This window comes from Falco rusticolus, chromosome 2, assembly GCF_015220075.1.
Source record: "Falco rusticolus isolate bFalRus1 chromosome 2, bFalRus1.pri, whole genome shotgun sequence".
NCBI classification, from domain to species: Eukaryota; Metazoa; Chordata; class Aves; order Falconiformes; family Falconidae; genus Falco; species Falco rusticolus.
In genome coordinates this window covers 66,928,933-66,948,552 of record NC_051188.1, presented here as the reverse complement: position 1 = coordinate 66,948,552, position 19,620 = coordinate 66,928,933, and the positions used below count along the sequence as shown (strand labels likewise).

The 19,620-nt window shown below is 38.2% G+C and overlaps 1 protein-coding gene across 1 annotated transcript in view; it reads right to left on the bottom strand.

Moving 5' to 3' along the window:
• The window catches only part of UXS1 (UDP-glucuronate decarboxylase 1), a 63,523-nt gene that overhangs the window by 6,340 nt on the left and 37,563 nt on the right, over positions 1-19,620 (bottom strand). Inside the window, exons 7-12 of the mRNA XM_037376974.1 lie at positions 18,192-18,296; positions 16,808-16,867; positions 14,332-14,453; positions 4,176-4,295; positions 1,655-1,698; positions 408-468 (exon numbers count right to left, since the gene is read on the bottom strand). Of these exons, the coding sequence (XP_037232871.1) occupies positions 408-468; positions 1,655-1,698; positions 4,176-4,295; positions 14,332-14,453; positions 16,808-16,867; positions 18,192-18,296 (512 nt within the window). The remainder of the gene's footprint in view (positions 1-407; positions 469-1,654; positions 1,699-4,175; positions 4,296-14,331; positions 14,454-16,807; positions 16,868-18,191; positions 18,297-19,620) is intronic.

The window sequence follows — 19,620 nt, the reverse complement described above, 5'->3', positions numbered from 1 at the left end:
TATGAAGTGATTTCTAATTATTTAGAGCTAAGTATTCCTTCAGTGCTTTTTTTCATTAAAAGCAGTCTTTAAACATTTCCTTGGCATATTTTGCATGCCACACCTGTCCCCCCCTCCATATTTTGTTCCTGTTTATTTTCATATTCTAATTACATACATCTTTTTGCTAAAACAAATTAAAAACTCTAGAAAATTTATCCTGTTCTTGGAGCGGTAAGATCTCAATATCTAAGGGTTTCATTTTTTTCTTATAAAGAGAATACATAGAAGAATACATTATTCATAATGGAAATAAATTTTTGCTCCCTTTCTTTTTTCTAGAAATCAGCATCAGTGACAAGGAGGAAAAGAGAGGTGATGTTGGCCACTGCACAGTGAACACAGTAGAGTGGAGCTCTCATACTCACCAAGTTGACAGGACTGCTGACATTGCTGTTCATCAACGCCACCAACCCATTCACAAGATCACTATAAAAAGGGAAGAACAAACCGAGGCAATTTCCACTTCCCTATAAATAATACTCTTGTCTAAAAAGAGAGCTGCCTTCTCAAAGCCCCAGTAGCTGAGGAATGCTGAAATCAGATTTGCAGTGTATACTTCAATGGGTGTATGCTTTCTTGGATGTTTGTTCTACAGTCCCTGAATGTTATTTGAATGTTGTTTGAAAGGGTGATTATCTTTGGGATACACTGGCTAAGTTCACCTGAGCATACGAATGAATACAAAAAAATAAAGTTACTAAAAAACAATTAATACTTCCTCTTCTCTCCAATACCCAAGCATATTTAGAGGCTGGAAATCCAACACATTTCAAGCAAAGTAAGTTATAATACAGGAGCACATGACATGAACACCTGTTTTGCAAATTGTTGTTTGAATTGTCATCTCGCTTTCAGAAATCCTTAAACCAAGTTTGTTAAAAATGATATTTTGGTGTTACCTACCCCCAGCAAAAGAACACAAAACCCTTCTGCATTATCAGCAACAAACTTAGCAGCTTGGCCCATGGCATACAAATCCAGATCCCTTTCATTATGACTTAGAATCAGGAAAGGAGTGGCTACTTTGAACGGATGGGGTTTCCGTAATGCCTATCACTGCTGTTACTACTTTCAGCAGTGGGAAAGAACATTTCCAAGCAGAGAATGACGAAAACAACCCAGAAGCCTGGCATAGAAAGTTAACTAGCATGACAGAACAAAAGAATCTGAGGAACAGATTCACTTTTTTGTAGTGAAAGTACATTCTGGCGTTGCTTACGCTGCAAATATTAGCTGCAGCAATATCCCCTTAGCCTGCTCCTTCCTCCAGAAGGGGACACACATGTACAGCCCACGCACGGACCGAGCACCCCAAAGGCACAAGGTGGCAGCATTGCATTAAAATGCAAGGAGTGACAAACTGCTTGCCTTGAAAACTTAACCTACAAGTTGCTTGCTGTCCCTTGAAGGGAAGAACATATTAATATCTCAGTTCAAAGCTCTAAACCAATTAACATTTTGTTTCTCGGTACTTTTAAAAACTTCTGTGTCTCCCTTCTGAATGTACAGCTGGCCTAAAAACGAACATCATTTCTTTGACTAAAATGCACATGCATACAAGGTTGGCCAAGCTCAAAGAACCATCAAGTAAAGTAAGTAACAGAAGGCTTACCTGACATACTGGAAAGCTCTCGTCTGAGTTCCAGGTCCATAGACCTAAAACCAGACAAAAATTAGAAAAGTTACATAAATATAAAAGTCCTCTCTAGCCCAATTATCTTGTCCTCCCCATTACAGAAAAACATCCCAAGGAGAAACACCTGAGACATCAGCTCAATGTTACGGGAATGCAAAAAGATGTGCTTGCAAAGCCTTTGGCAAAGTATCAGTTCTTTGAAGGTCGTCTTCCTCTTGGACGTGTCTCCAGTAAACACCTCCTTAGGCATTTTGTTAACCAGAACTCTGGATGTAGGAAACATTCTCAGGGATGTAGGACAGAGTGATCCTTTGTCCTCTCCTGGAACATTGAAAGAGGCTGCAGCATGCACTCAGCCAGAAAAGAGCGCCAAGCATTTAAAGTAAACATCAGGCTACTAAGATGTGGTTATGACAAGCACTTTTTTATTTGCTTATTAACAACGGCCAGCTTCAAAGCGACCAGCAAATGTTAGTGGTGTCTAAAAAAATTGTCAAGAAAAACAGCACTGTGTTTAAAGCAATCAGAACAACAACAAAAAAATAAAATTCATGTCACACTAAATATTACTGTCTGAGGAAATGAGAAGTAGAATAATTTCTAAAGGATGGCTCCCAGAGTCACTTGTACAGATTTGTACCAAAATTTACAGAAGAAAAACTAAAAAGTTTTCTCAGGTTATGTGATGGCACTTTGGAGCAAGCAAGTTGTTTCAGTTCTGACATTGAAGTATACTTAAAATGTACATAATGGTATCAGATAATAGTTTTTTTCCCACCACAGTTTAATTGTGTGCAGTGTGAAAAAAAGAGTAAATCTCTGGGGAAAAAGCAAATCCTTAGGAGATGCAGTGAACACAACATTCAAATTACTACAGCTTGTTACTCTAAAGTAACCACAAGTCTAAACCAAAAATTTAGCAATGGTTAGGAGCAAGAGAGTAGCCAAGATGCATCACTGATGACATTAAAACACAGTAACAAGCTACTGAAGTTAACAATCACTGATAAACAGCAAGCAAGTAAGCAAATGCTGACCTCCAGAGAAGACCAATCTTTCAAAAAATTATCAGCGTACTTAGGTCAGGTGACATGCATTGCTTTGCAGAATATAGACAATTTGAGCTTTTTAAATTATTTTTTTTTTTATAAACAGTTCTAGATTTCATCCTGTCAGTAGGGTAGTGTCTACTACCCAAGTTTTGCAGATAGCAACCATATTTTGGCATATTATTTGGAAAAGATTAAAGTTAGGGGAGATCTATCACAGGACACTACGCTTCATCTTGCCTGGGAATGACTTACTCCCTGGTCTATGATCTTCAGTGCTCTGTCCAGTTTCAGATTTTGCTCTATGAGAATCGTGGTAGTGGCAGTTGCCACAAAACTTTCATCCTTTTTCTCTTTGGATTGCCTGCTCCTTCCTAGAGGAATTCCTGGCTGAACTCTGGATTTTACAGTCTCCAGTAGAAGGAATCGTGTCTCAATCTCAAGATAGCTGCTCTGTGGAGGTACTTAGCAACATTTTTAGCTATTTAGCAGAAGCCATTAAGTGATTTCCTGGCACTTCATTCTTCTAATCTAGGCAACATTAACAAGTACTTACATGAAATGTCTGTTGTATATCACATAAACTGAAAATGTTTCCATGGCTCACAGCTGATCCCAGATTCCGAACTACTACTTCCCATTTCAGCACATCTCCTCGTTTATTTTACATAACCTCATTATTTTGTAACAGTAAAGTAAGCAGGATCAGGGTATAGGTCAGGCATTGTCTGTATTGCTAAATTACCAGCAGCATCTCTGTAGAGTATTGGCCTGTGGCAGCTCTTGCTCTCCCAGACAGTGTTGTGACATTGCTTAAGCATTATCAAGAGCCAAGGACCATTCACCACAAACAGTTTGGATGTGGCAACTTGTTTTGGCAGGGAAATTTAGCTATATGGATGAGGGTCATGCCACACCAGTTTGTCAATGGTAATAAGAAACAGTCCTGGCTGGCTTTGTTTACTAATAGGTGATGTAGCCTGAAGGCTTCTAACGTTGTTATACGTGGAAAATTTAGGCTGATCTCCAAACTTGCTAAAAGACATTTAAATGCCTAACTTCCCAAAATGGTTCACAGAAAGTTCCTCAACAGAAATAAGTACCAAAACACGATTCTGTGAGCCTTGTCATGTCATGTCCCCATAGCAGAGTTGTGACAGACAGAGAGATTCAAGTTCAGGATGACTAAAATACTTTCTCAGACTGCAACTGGTAATCTTGTTTCTCTCTGGGAAAGGAATACTAATATCATCAACAGAGCACATATTTGGATATATAATCCTATAAATTTGAGCTTGGTACACTGAAAGACTACGGTGGGTTGGTTTTGGGGGGGGGGGGGAGGGCCTCAGTCTCAGTGTTTTCTACAATCCATCCTCTTTCACAGCACATGAGGACAGGATACAAAGATGAACAGTTCTTCATGTCACTAAGAGGTCATTACTTACTGTTAGTGGTTCTCCCTGGAGAGCCTGCAGGATAAAATTACTGACAACTCTACCATCATTCATATGCATTCGAGGACCAAAAGTATTGAATATTCTGGCAACCCTCACTTCAACTCCTTCCTGTAGGCAAAGAAAAAAAGAATTGTTACTATCTTAAAATAAGAGTGTCATTCTTCCTAAGTTAACTCTCTCTTGCCCAAAAGCTTTCTTAAAATCCCTCTTACAGCTTTAACAAGCTTGTTTTTTCACCATAAAATATTTCTAACATCACCTCAATGCTTCTGGAAACCGTAGTGCATACAGCAATGTAATTTATACTAGTTCTCAGTATTTGTAATGCAAATTCTAAATCAGTGCTGGAACAGCTGATGATTTCAGTACATCGTTTTCTTCCAATAAGAACTTTAAGATTTTTCAATAGTGCCCTTCCAACAACAACTTATTTCCCAGAACGTATCTACATTTTTTGCACATAAGTGAAGTCCCACAATCACCAGAAAAAGTATATATACCAGATACACCAAAGCAGCATTTCCAAAGATTGGAAAAGTTGAGTACTTCAGATAAGTATCTTTACAAATGCCATAAAGTAAGTCGCTTTGTAACCACAGCTACCATGTTTCTTATCTCCCTGCTACTTATTAGGCTATGTAAATGCATGCATTACAATCCAGGCTTAGTTTTTTCCTGAGAAACATTTATATCATTGCCCAAAGTCCTTTCTGCAGGGTATTCTGCAAATCTTCGAAGTAAAATGCAACAAATACGTGAAATTAGAAACTGTTTGGACAAAACATTTTAACACTGGGAGACTGGAGACTGAAGTAATCTCTCTCTAGGTATTTTCTGTTTGTTGATACTCATTTGGACAAGCCACAATTCATGACAGAAGTCTACAAGACGGATGTTTGGTCTTTGTGAGCTGAAGCATGCACATGGCTCCTGATGAGTTCAGAGCAGTGTGGTATGCTGTAAACATCTTGTATTTTCAATGCCCTTTACTAAGGCTTAGACTGATGCTTGGCATTTTCTTGGAAGACAAGAGTGTGTGTGGAAGAAGTGTATTGTTGTTACACCTGCAGCTGAAGCTTGTAGCTCACACGTCACTCAGGAGAGTCCTGGGAACATGTTTTTCTTGGAAATAAATGTAGCTTCATGTACAAGAGAAATCTGCAGGAAAATCTGATCTTCTCTCTTGGGTCTCCAGTTGATTCATAAACAAATGAATACTCAGAGAAGTTTTGTGAAAGCAATAGCATTAGCTTTTCACAGATGAGAGGGACAAAAAGCACATTTAACACTTTAGCTGTTACTTAGTGTTGAGAAATGGGAAACATCAAGCTTGTATAGGTAAAGCTCCATGCTTCCTAGTATGGAGAAGGCCAAACAACATCCATTCTGTTTAACTGCGGGTAAACTTTCAGTCACCATGATCAAATGTTGTTTATATTTGCAACTAAATTGTAAGCTAACAGTAATCAGGGAGGTAACTTGTGCCACAGGAAGAGCTACAGTCTTGGGTCTTTGTCACATAACTTGCTTGCATCCCCAACAGAGCCAAAAAAAATAGCCTCACAACATTCACTTAGTCCTGCTGAGAGACCCTGGAAAGCGCAGAAGTCCCTTCTCATGCAGAAGACATCAGCTGGGAACACATTCTTTATTTTCTGTTAGCTAAAAAAGCACGGCAGTGCAACATGGCAAACATATACTGCCAGCAGCGTATTACAGAGCCATTCCAAATCCCTTCACTGTATCTGCAAATATATACTCTGACACAACTGCTCCTTCTTTTGTTTTGCCCAGCACTCTATCTTAAAAAGGACACTGACTCTTCAGGGAGGGACTGTATTTCATGTGGGCTTTCCAGATATTGCCATTAATAACAGGTACAGAAAATGAGGCACTTGGAAGCTAGCACTCAAAAGGAAAACAACTCATTAAACAATGCTGACCAAAAAGCTTCTCTTGTACTGTTACAAGCTACAGCAGCACCCTTGTTTTCCAGTATTAGCTAGACAAACACCACGTTCTCTATAGGCACTTATCCATAGCCACAGTGAATCCTGTGTGTCTTCTCCCTTCTATTTATTCTCCTCCCTGCACCATAATGCTGTCTTTTAAAATGAGTAATTTTTTATTTATAGTGTCATCTAGCAAAGCTCTTCTTTGTAGCCTACTGCTTTGAAAAATCTATTTTCTATGTGGCTGAACTACTTTTGTGACTGCAAAATTGGGATCTATCTTCTCAAAACAAATTCTTCCACAAACAGATTTTGGAGCCAGGAACTTAGAAATTGTCCTAAGTTTCCCTTGCCATTTCATTAACATCTTTGAAGTGATCCTTTCTGCATGCTGAGCAACTATTCCTTTTTGTATTAACTGCCTATGAATACTTTTGGTACACTCTTACCTATGTCCTGTTACTCTGAGCATCAACAATGTATTAGTTACAACTGAGTACCTCCACCATATTCCCACTAGCATAGCCAATTACTTTCCCAGATTCGTGCAGTAAGTCATGTACAGTATTTTATTGTATACTGGAAAAAGGAGAAAAACTTCTTTGACCTACATTTATACTGCTAAACAAGAGAGCTTGAGACCAATCCCTGATGCCAATATCAAATGTGATCAAGTGGCTTCTGTCCTCATGGTTTAAAACTATGCCCTCCCATAGCAGATTAATCAGAGAAAAAGTTCCTTGAGTAATCCAAAAAAGAACCTGGGAGCAAGCTAATAAAATGCAGCAGTGTAGGCTAGCAAAACGATTTACCTCACTCTATTATTTACCAGTAAGGACACGTTCCCAGAGACTGTGCCTGTACAGATGGAGAGGGAAGACAGAAAAGGTACAAGAAAGATCGTTATGGCTTTCAGAGATACCTCCTCTGAATAAATACTCAGACTATTCTATAGCTGTTAGTCAAAAGGTAGCATAGATTAGAGAGTGTCCCCCGCAAAACAAACCTGTCCATGGTCTTCAGCATGAGTGTTTGCCACTTAGTTCTACAGATCCCTGCTCCGTATCAAGGTATCAAGGATGCTATGGTAACATCTTAATTTAAAAATATGTATTTTAATTTTATCAGCCTTTCAAGAAAAGATCTCTCCTTGTGTTGACTGTATCAGAAAAGAATAATACAGAATACAGCTCAAATGTCAAGACATTCTTTTAAGTGAAACAGCTTGAACATATGCTGTGACTGTAATTCATAATGATATTAGGCAAGCTTCTCTTACTAATTAACAGCGTTTCCTTCTTTGTAAAATCTGTGGAGCTATCTGAAGAGTAATCATGAATTAGACCTCCCTGCATACAAAATAATCAGGAAAGGAAAGCTGCAATTGTTTGCTCTCCAGCAGACAGCTGGATTCAAATAATGTTCTAGGGAAAGCCCAGATAGTTGCACGGGTATCATGGTGACCTGATACAAGTCTTTATCGATGTTTCAAATTAAATTACTAAGATTGTTGCCTACACGCTTTGCTTTACTAGTTACTTTCTTCCTGATTTATATTCTTTCCCATGTGTCCCAGAGATCATTAAGTCTCAAAACTGTTCCCAAAACCCTGAACTGTAATCACAGCAGAATTACCAGCACAGTGTTCACCAGGATCCACCTGTGACGTGCTTAAGCTACAATGCTCTACACTGAGGCTTGGTCCAAGGTATTTTATATACGTGTACTGTCTACTGTATAAGCAAAATTAGATTAATTCCTGGTTACTAACAGCTTTTTAGACCTGTTCTGCAAAAACAGTGATGCTGAGATCTGAATTTCATAAACAAGCTAGAAAGGAGAATAACAATCATCTGACTATTTTTGCCATAACGCAGGTCCCTGAACACAACCAAGGCACACCTTCACTACTTTTATCTTACAGCTGAAATATTACCATGGTTACAGTTCAATATTTCTCAGACTAGAGAAGCTACAACTTCTCTTTGACAACTCTTCATACCATTATTTATACCTCCCTGCTAAAAGTATGTCCTATTTCTAGCACTTGCCTCAGCTTGCATACCTCTTGTACATGCTGTACATGGCCAACGCAAACAGCCACAGGCCTGTTCCACCAACACCTTGACAGGAGACATTGCCATTGGGAAGGGATGGGTACCCACTTAAATGCATCTGTGCGTGAGTTGCTAGGATATTCCCTTCAGACAGGGCTTTTAAATTCAGTATTATACTGCACAACGCGGCTTCTGAACATGAGGTGGCAAATAACATAACCAGTGCAATAACAGCCAAGGAATGAGACCTGTTATCACAGCTTCCAGTAGGTTTCCAGTAAGGGCCAGGAATACATGCAATACAACATAAACCTCAGGCAATTTAATCTTAGTCGTCCGCACAACGGAGAGTTCTGCAGTTATATTCATGAACTAGTGTAACAATGACAGTTACAGGTGAAAGACAATGCCTTACCAATGCTTTTAGAGCAACGGTGGCTGTTTGAGGAGGACGTATCTTAACAGCCAAATTAAAAGAGGTGTACCAAATTGAAAAAAACATCAGAAACAACACACACTTTGCATCAAAAGATGAATGCTGCTATGGATATATACTTATTCAAACACTGATTGAACTTATACCTCCCAAAAAAGCTTAAAATCTTCGTGACTTCAAAATTCTGTTTGCACAACAGTGCAGCAATATCAAACCGAAAGAACTAAGTTCTTCAATTACCTGAGGGAAATCAGAAGATGGGATTTCTTACAGAACAGCAAGGAAAGAAAAAAAACAAAACCCAAGAGGGCAGAGACTATGCAAAGTATTCAGACTTTTCTTAGGAAACTGGCTGTATTTGTTTAGTCCACGACTTTGATAATCATCGTAATACAGTCTTCTAACCTTGTCTATGGAACAAAGTTATTTTGCAATTGTTATCAGCACAGAGCACACAGAAGCAGTAAAGATACTAGAGCATTAGTAAAACCACTGTGTGTGAATACGGGCCAGAAGACCTGACAGTTTTTTCCTGCTTTATTTTCATATAATTTGAAAAAAGTGTTGCTCCACTGACAGAAAAAAAGCCCCCTATTACACCCATGCTGTTTGTATTAGGAAGCTCTGAGAACACAGCTAAAACAATACAATTTAGAAACAGATACTCAGATAATGAAACTCTCCACTTAGAGGGGCTTCTGTTACCAATGATCCAGTGAAACAACACACTGCATTTTTATAATACTGCCTCATTACTGCACTGTTCTCCTCCCCTTTTCACCTCACTTCCTCCAACTGAACATTAGCAACAGATAGCTTTGGAGAACTATATGCCACTTCTGCATTTGTACAGGACCAAACACAACGTTTTGGTTCATGCGCCAAGCTCCTACACAGCAAAAAACACTCACAAAGCTACAGACGGCTCTAACAACTCATTAGAAAATGTGCAGATCCATTAATCCAACAGCATGGACAATACATATCAGCAGGGTTTAGAAAATGGCAGGACTATCAGAAGGACCGTACAAAGGTAACTGGAAGAAGCCAGTTTCAAAAGCTTAGCAATATTTAATCTCTACATTATTAAGTTTGCAGGACTTAACTTTATTGAACTATGGGGAAGGATTTTTTTCTGTGGTTTCTCTTTTCCAAAGTATAAAAGCCTATTTGTGAGCCATACAGTTACAATGGCTGAAAGCAGCACTGTTTCCTCTTTCAAAGTGGAGCCAGTTAATCAAGAAGATAAAAACAACTAACAACAAACAGTACTTGAAATATTCAATGGAAATGCCATATTTATTGAGAATGTTACTATAACTGCGCGTGTGTGACCTCTTAGACTGCAGAGAAGGAACTGTGGACAATTTTTTTCTTTTCTTTCTGAATTTCGTTGTCTTGGTATATAACAACTCAGATGGGATACTAGTTGCAGCACTGACACCTGCACTTCAGTGGTGTCAATGCCCTCTCAGTCAGCAGTGCGAGGGACTGTAGCATCTCAACTCTTTACAGGCAGTGCTCAAGGTGGTTGACTGCTTGTAGCATCTTATGGACTCCCCTCTCAAACCTTCGCCTCACTAATATTCCTGGATGTGAAACTTCTCTGCATGACCTCTAAAAGGCTAAAGGAATCCATGATAGCTCTTATCACTAAAATTTAGCTTTGACATCGTATACATCCAACAGTAACCACCATCTGTATCATTAAAGGGCTGCTGTCTGGGCCTGTGACTATTACCCCAAGGAGATGCAATGCCTCCCCTTCCTCTCACAAAAAAATCAGTTCCATTCTTCCACAAAAAACATCAATTCTGCATCTTTCCTTAAGCAAACTGCTAGCAAACATATGTGACAACACCAAAAAAGAATGCTGCGTGCTTAAAAGCAATCTATATTGAGTATCAAGGAAAGAAAACAATGAGAAATTATTGGAGAATACAGGATAAACTCCCAAAAGACGTTAAAGCAAACTAATCCAACACAGGTATTTGTTTTCTAATTATTCGATAACTACCCCTTTATTCACTGCCTTATTCAATGCCTTCTCAGTTGCAATTCAATCAGAAGTTTTCATTAGCCCCACATTTTACATCAAGGCTTTTTATGATTACTGAAACCAACTCAATTTGCGAATTAAAGATTAGGGGGAAAGTACAACTCAATATAAAACAGAAAATCACCCTCATGTTGCAATTGCAATGCACTTCTATATTTAACAAATTTCAACATCAGTTTACATGTGTTATTCTCTCACATTAATATAATAAACTTCACCTCTAACATCTTTCCATTCTTCTGTTACCTATTAAGATTTTTTGGCATCTTGAGTCTTTGCAGTCCTGGTTATAGAATATTCCGTAAAGCAGAGCATAACACTTCTCCACTTAAAGAAGGTTATAATTAATAGTTGATTCTGACAACTCCATTCACTTCTCTATGCTTAGAAAGGCACCCACTGGAATTCTTAATTGGAAGATCTAAGCTATTCTAAGGCAATTTGAAAACTATCACATCACATCATGTACAACTAAGCCCACTTGCTACCACTGATGCTTGCAGTCACACAGTTGGTATGAAAAGAAGGACAAAGGAAGCAGAAGAAGATGAAAAATTTCCCTGCAACATGTCATGGTGACCTGAAGTTGTTGCTTCAGCTCTGGAGAATTTCCTTACAGATCAATGGTATAAGAGAAGAAATTAAATCTAGTTCACAAAACACCCTTAATACACCAAGCATTTAAAATGCAGTGTACTTGTATTTACGATGTGCTTATGCAATCATACCAGATCCCTGCTATGAAGGTAGTATTCAGATTCTGTGTAGTATTTAAATGAAGCCAGCATTGGAGCACACATGAATATCTGGATTTCTAGGTAGCTCCATAATTCAAACCACAACTTTTTTAAAAAGTTAAATGCATACAGAAAGGAGACTCCTGAACAAACCACAAAATTCACACTGCAGTATTATGTGCTGAAACTCTCCTCTCACCCCTGTAATGTTTTCTCTGCCTATATATGTCCAAGAAGACCCTGCATTTGGAAAACGCTGCTCATTCTGGAAAATGATGGTATTACCTTATCTAGCAAAACAGAAGTGCCATAGTGGAGGAAAAATACTAGGTGTGCAATCGTATCACATCTGTATCACATCACACGCCTGTATATGAAGTTTATGCAAAAAAACACTTTGGAAGAACAGGGAAGGAGAGGCAGAACAGTAACAAAAGTAAGAGTATAGAATGGTGAAAGCAAACAGATCAACAAGCTGTTGTTATAAGCGAGTTTCAAAACTATGCCTTGAATCTTGTTACGGCAATTGAGCGAACTGAAAAAGGCTTTCCAGCAGGGAGTGCTAGCAAGCACTGAAAGAGAGATGATGACACAGGATAAGCATGGCTGACCTATGCTACCACATGAATTTATGGAGGGAAAGCTGCTCCCAGAAGCCTACAGAAAACATCCTCTCAAACCACATGCTCGGGTGCCTCATGTGATGAGATGAACTTGTGTACGTGCTTTGAATTCCTGAGCCCTGCATTTCTCCAGCAAATATTTCACTCCCCACCTCTCCTTTCAAGCACACGCTTATGTATTGTTGAATGTTACTACTGTTCTTGGACTCTTTGATAAGGAAGTACTGCTGGGCTTTTTTTAAAGACAGCAGTTGTAAAGGGTAGATGAAGTCAAAAATATTTAATTCATAGGGTCAAAACAGGTGAACAAAACAACGCTGCCAGCAGTGCACCAAAAAGGTCTCGGTCAAGGCAGGCTACCGAGGAACTCTGACAACTGTGAATAAAGAGTCATCTTTGACTAGATTCAAGAACTGTTCTGATTCAAAGAGCCTGTCTGCAAGTATAACATAGCAATGAATTTTTATTTTAGTTTTTGGAAACACGATTCAGTATTTAAGGTACCTAATAATGTGCATGATGATGGAAATCTTTGGAAGAAATGACAAAAAGATGCAGACCTAAGTTTGCTTGTTTCTTTTTTTTTATTGAAGCTGAGAAGATTCTGGAAATATTTTAACCTGAAATCCTTCAAATCAAATTGTTTTGGGCAATGTCACTTTTGTCTCAAAATCCTCTTAAAAGCACAATATTTATTTTCATAGTAGACATCAGACCTTTCCACTAGCAAAAGATAACGTTTCCTCCACTAATAACAGCCTATCATCTAAACTCTGAAAAAAACCCAGCTCAACAATGTTTCAGAATATACCTCAATGTGGGACAAGCTCAGGCAGACTTCACTAACCCATAATAAAGTACAAGACATTTCATACAGAGCTGCCCCTAGGACAGAGAGCTCATTTGCATCATGAGTTCACACTTAATGTATGTGTGCACTGCAGTTCCACCTTACAAACCTTCTCTTTTGTAAATCCTGCAAAAAAATTACCAGATAGTACCATGACTCATCCTGTGGCTTTAAGATTTTAAGTGACCCATGATTTTCAAAATGACCTATAGTCTTGCCCTTCTAAAAGAATACTGCAGAGTGTACCACAAACTTGTAAAAAATTTGATACCCTACAGCGCAAGAATTTCTCATAAAAATGACAATATTCAACAGTGAATGGATTTCCAGACCCATGAGGAGTATTTTGTTACAGTGAAGTACAGAAGACATCATACTGAACAAGAGCAGTACCACCACGCTAGACATTAAATGACTTAAGAGAACAAAGGAGACACTAACTTCTGCCTTCTCTGTCTGGCAGAAGAGAAAATTACTACCACCTCTGTACTAAAATACCATCCACAAAGTCTTACTACTTACTTTTGTTTTCATGGTTTTTAAAAGCACCTAGTATTTTATCATTTAAAGATTTAAAATTCTACAGAATATACAGCTGATTTATAAGTTTAGTCTATTAAGGCTGCAAACACCAAGAAACAGTGATATGATATTCTTTAGTCTGTCACATTGTCTAATTGAATAGCCTCACAGAGACTAGCTGAACAGCAATTAAGATTTACATACAGGTAAAGAGTCTATGCTGGGTTAGTTAATGAGGAGTTTCTACTTGTTGATTATGAAACCCAAGGGAAATGGCACGTATCATTTCAGAAACATATTTTAAATTGCATTTTTATTCTGATGTTACTGTATTAGTCTGAAGAAGTGCACTACATAGCTAAGTATAGGTACCCTCCATTAAGGTCTGTATTTATATCTACATAATTATAAGACATTTCTAAAGAGATTGAAAATACATTGCTCCTATATAGGTACTCATTAAAGAACTTCCTCATTTTTATCTGTATACTCTGATTTCAATTATGCTCATTAAACATGCCACATTTATCTGCAATAGTCCTATTCAGCAAAGCACTTCTCAGCACAGGACCAACTTAAAACAACTCTTACTTGGCTCCCAAATTGGCAAGGTCATCTCAGTTTAATCTGTCTAAAAACTATTTACGATACTCAAAGACTTATTATGTCTATTAAGAAAAGTAAAGCACATTTTCTTTAAGAACGCTGCTTATCTGAAAAAAACAACAGATGGGAGCAATAAAACTTCTGCATTAAAGAAAACAGTTTTTGCAGCTATAGTACGAGTATTCCTACTTAAGACATTCTCTTTTGCCCTCCTACCTCTAAATACACATATTCCAGTTTTGCCATATGTTTGGCCTTCATTAATTACAGACAATTCATTGAACCTGATACAAGTTTAATACCTGCTTCATGTATGCATAGCACATTGTCTCTGCAACCCGTTTTCCTTCATCATAGCAGGCTCTTGGACCTATTGGATTCACATGGCCCCAGTAATCCTCATTTTGAGGGTGAACTTCAGGATCTATAGAGAAAAAAAAACACCACCTTAAATGATCTTCTATCCCAAAGGTGACTATATACAATGAATCTTTCATTAGTGTTATACAATTCAACAGGTTCTCTTTAAACCATGCATTTAAAAAATACTATGTTTCAACACCATTCCTTGGAAGTGTATTCACTGGTACCATGAAAATGACAGTTATGGAAGATGTGACACTAGTAAGGTAACTGAGTAAAGTGAACAGCTGCCATCATGATGCTTTTCTTTCCCCTAAAAGAGTGTGTGAACAGAGGGTTAAATTCAACTCTTCTCTGCAAAGACAAACTACCTCAAGGGCACAAATATGACTCCTATCTAATGTAATTCAGAGGAAGTATTATAGGTTATGTAGGCAGCATTTTTTACTGTATTAGGAAAAAAAGAAAGTAAAGCATCTTCAAGTTTTATAAAATAAGAAACAAAAGAAAACCAGAAAAAACGGAGAGAAGTACTGCACTTCTTAAAGAACAAAGAGTAGAGCAATATACCACAACATACTTGCTATGTTTCTTCTGTTTTATCCTAAGCATTTTTACTAGCTGTCACTGGGCACAGACAATCAGGTTAGGCAATCCTCTGGTTTGATCCAGTACAGTAGTTCTTGATTAAAAAAAACCCCACCCAACCAAAAATCTCCTAGGAATCCTTGTGTGCGCATGCTCCTTATGCTTAAAATAATACAATCACATTTCCCCACTTTGCTACCTGTGCTGCCATATTCTTCTTACTGGGTTTGAAGTTTGCATACATTGCTACAAAACTTTCAAGTGTTACAGGCTTTTTTGAAACAGCTTTGATGGTCAGTTTCTGATTAACCCTTCCAGTTTTTATGCTGCTTACAGACATCATTACCGATGAATTCCTGCCATACAAGAGTCACAGAGCAATGGTAAATGCGGAGAGGTTTCACATGATCATAAAAAACCTGTAACCATTCTTAAAAGGGCCCCAGAAGGTGCCGTGATCTGGAAGGCACCTTCAGTTTCTGTCTCCTTTCTGGCAAAGGCAGCCCTACAAAGTACTTGGAACCCCCCTACAAAACACTGCTTTGAGAGCTCTTGTGGAAACAGCTAACAGATATTTTCTGACTTTATTTTCTGTCCTTTATTTTTCAACAAAATTATTTTGCCTGTTTAAGTCAGAGTATAATGTGAGTAGACTCTCCCTGCTACATTTGATTTACGGACACGACAAAGCCTGAGTTTCAAGTTTTCCACCTCAGCAGGCAGATTGCAGCAGACCAATGAAGCTTCAAAACTTGGTTTCTTTTTTGCCTGTTGGTCCCCTGTTCCAGAAGGGAGTTTGCTCAATTACAGAATAGTCCTTAGGGCTAGCGTTTTTCTCTGTGGAGCCTGACCATGGATAATCAAAGGCAAGGGACGCAACAGGAATGCTGCACGTGCTCAAGCCACTTATTTGGCTGGCTGGTCACCTTAGTTCTCTCTTGCTTGGGTATTTGCTTTGAATCTTCTTGACTGAAGTTAAACCACCGAAAGTGTACACCTTGAGGTATGTCCTTTGTCTTTCCTCACTTTTTCTTCAAAAAACTTTGTATCTTGTTACACAGATGAGTATTTTTGTTTGCTTGTTTGCTCTTTAAAGCCCACTCACAACCACTAATGTTGAGCAGGTGACTGTGATTGCAAAATTGCTATTACCTATTAGGCAAGAGTTCCCAACAGCAGGAATTTTCCCTAGTAAGGCATATGGTCTGTTACACACCCCAAGGAAGTACTAAAGATTCTTGCTGCATTCAGCCAGCAGTTCTATCAGTCATCCTCTCACTACTTCAATTCTTAGTAACAGTAATAGGATCTTGGAGAGATATGACACTATTGCTGAATATTACATTTTCAGAGACACCACAAGAGCCTGCATGAACAATCACTGTTTTCTTAGCTTGGAGGTTATGTCCTTGTCTCTTGCACACCAGGGTGATTGCTGATTCACAACACAATTCATAAGTGACTGGAAAAAGAGATGCAGATTTACTACCGAAATTATCTCTCTTCACAGGTTTTCATTATGGCATCTGAATTTTAATTAGCATTCAACACTCTAAATTACCCCACAAGCCCTTTGCAAAAAGAGACACAAACTATGACAAAGGGAAGTTACAAACAATAGTCAGAGCCTCCTTCTACCACTCTGGTTAGAGATTTAAAGCAAGTGTTAGTTGCCCACATTTTAAACTGTGAGAAGTAAATCTGAAAGAAATCAAGCAAGTGATGAGAAGTTATCACTCAAACATCTGACAAAAGGTTTGTAAAAATCGTTTTTTTTTTTACAAAGCCACATTTCAAGAGATCTAAACACTGTTTTATCCTTCTTACCTCCATATACCTCCGATGTAGAGGCCAGCAGCAGCCGTGCTCCAACACGTTTAGCTAACCCTAAATTTGGGGTAACAGGGAAAGAACAACATAATTATAGTAAGCGCAAGGATCTCTCCATCATGTTAACTGTTTAAGTGTAATCCTTTACTTTTACTAGATAAATCTAGCTGTAAATCACATCCATAGTGCCCACTTCCAAGCTAGAAAAAGAGAAACAGCAGAGTAGCATTCACATGCATGTGTTTGCTACTGGGACTAAAAGTTACCCTAAACCAAGATCCAAGAACTTAATATATTATTTCACCCTAAATAAAGGTCAAGGAAGCATGTAGTATTCCAGTTATGAAATCAGCATCTTGAAACAACTCACTATATTATGATTACCAAAACTTAAAGATAAGCTACATAAAGAAACTGGTAGAGAATAACATGTTATAGGATAAAATAAATCATGTTCCCTTCATTATGCCCCTTTAAACTGCCTGGATGATCCTACCAATCACTCAAGATTATTCTGCACTCCATTTCAGTGACTTTCTGCCCTTCAAGTTGGTGGCCAATCAAAGAAACCTCTCATCTATGCCGTACAACTGTCCGGTACCTCCATAGCTTCTAAATCACTTAAGTCTCTGAATTGTACTCAGTAGAGTATCATTCAAATGAGAAACTCGGCTGAGCTAATGCCCAGGAAATTTTTTGCCTCATAGCTCCTCTCAGGATCACTGATACTCCGTTCAAGCTGCAGCATATGCCAAATGGATCAAAGATGAGAGGAAAAACTAGTGAAGGCTTGTGGCCTTCTTTTCACAGGGCCATTTCCAGCATAAAACCCAACAGACAAAACTGAAAATGTAGCCTCGTAATTACCTAGCGTGAAGCTAGACATTACACATTCTTGCAGAATTTGCTAGCCAAGGCATGCACAAGAGGGTGCAGTGCTCTTGATGTCTGGGGTTTACAGTTCCACCTAGTTCAATGTTTGCTGTGGTGGAAAGGAACAGTCACTCATGGCAAACGTAGGAATGTTCCACAGTCGCCAAAGCAAGACACAACTTCGCTATAAAAATCCCATGCTCTTAGTTGTTCCTATGACTTCTGTAATTACTGCACGCCACAGCCAAGATACAGGCATGAAGTCCCTGTGCTTTGACAACCAAGTCTGCATGTTGTCAGAGTTTATCTGCAGATATATTTAAAGGAAAAGTAGAAAGGAAAAAAAAAATCTTCAAAGAGGGAAAAAACCCAAACCCAACCCTCATTTTTCTTTGAGAAACAACTTCTTAAAATGTACAACTCATCTGCTCTATCCTCCCCTCTCCCAAATAACTCTGTCCATGTTATATTATGTCTAACCAAGTTAAGAAAAAAGATTTCCACTTACCCAGCATGTTTAATGTCCCAATAGTGTTGGTCTTTAATGTTTTTATAGGATTATACATGTAATTTGGAGGAGAAGCAGGAGAAGCTAGATGATAGATCTGGTCCACTACAGAAAACCAGAGAGAGGGGGAAAAAAAGCATTATTATTTTCCCATTAACATATAAAGCATTAGCATCAAGAAACAAGTACTTCTTTCTGCACTTCCTAGCACTGGAACTCGGCACTTATATTGCTACCTACGGATGATACGTATGCAAACCTGCTGTAACCCAAAGACAGACTTAATTTTTAGTAAAAAAAAATAATAAGCATAATCAACACTGTTGACAGATACAGAAGTCTGTGGGTGTGTTGACACTTTCCAATTGCAAAAATTCTAGTTTTCAGTACTTCAGATGTTTAGAAGCTGCAAAAGCATATGCAACATTCTATCACCCTCAAGTTTTTAAGTGACCACAAGCTTCAAAGTATTTTTCCAAGATGAATTCCCAATCAAAGATGGTAGAAACATTTTTTAATCCCTGGAGAAATGTTTTGGGAAAAATAAATATTTTTATTTATAAGCCACCTGGCAATGAAATATTAATAGTACTCGTATCTTACTTATATTTTAAATATATATGCCAAGATATTGGCACGCAACCTTTGCCCTTTTTCCCCTATTCCCTTTGTTCTATGCTATACTTTGAATAATACAGCATTTTAGCTTTAATAAGAAATAAAAATCCCCAATACAGAGATTGCCCACCCCACCTGATCCCTCCAAGTTATGAAATATAATTATCCAATGCACTAGACAGTACCTTACAATCAAGGAAGGTATACTAATGCCTAACCTAAATTAAAATAAGGTAGCCTGGGTATTGGCAACAGATTGCCCAGGTAACAGAAGTCCCAGTCTTAAATAATTGTATTTGCTGCATTTCTGTGACTGCACTGTAAACAAACCTAAAGATACCTATCACCCACAGGAAATACATATCCAACACAACAGCAAAATAGGGACTAGTACAGCAAAGCTAAACAGTTACACCATTTTCATGAGCATAGACTCGATTAAAACCTAGGATTTCTTAATTTAACAATTATTCCTAGCACAAGAGTGCAGAGAGAAACAAGAGAACTAAAGCTGTAACAGATTTTAAGTTCAAGGGCCAAATGTATCATCAATCAGGGCTTCTTTTCCTCTCCACCATTTTCTACTTCAGTTTATTTCTATCTTAATCTAAATAAATTGTGTTTTGCTGTCTATTCATCTAGTAATCAGGTGTACTTGTTTATTTTCAGCTGTTTACCTGTCTTCCTAAAATGGGTTTATTCCCTGAACAAGCATGGCAGTCATCTCTGTCAAGGTAGTTCAGAAGACACATACATATATTTGATACAAGGAACACAAGCACACAAGACTTCACTCAACTTTGGTTTTGTA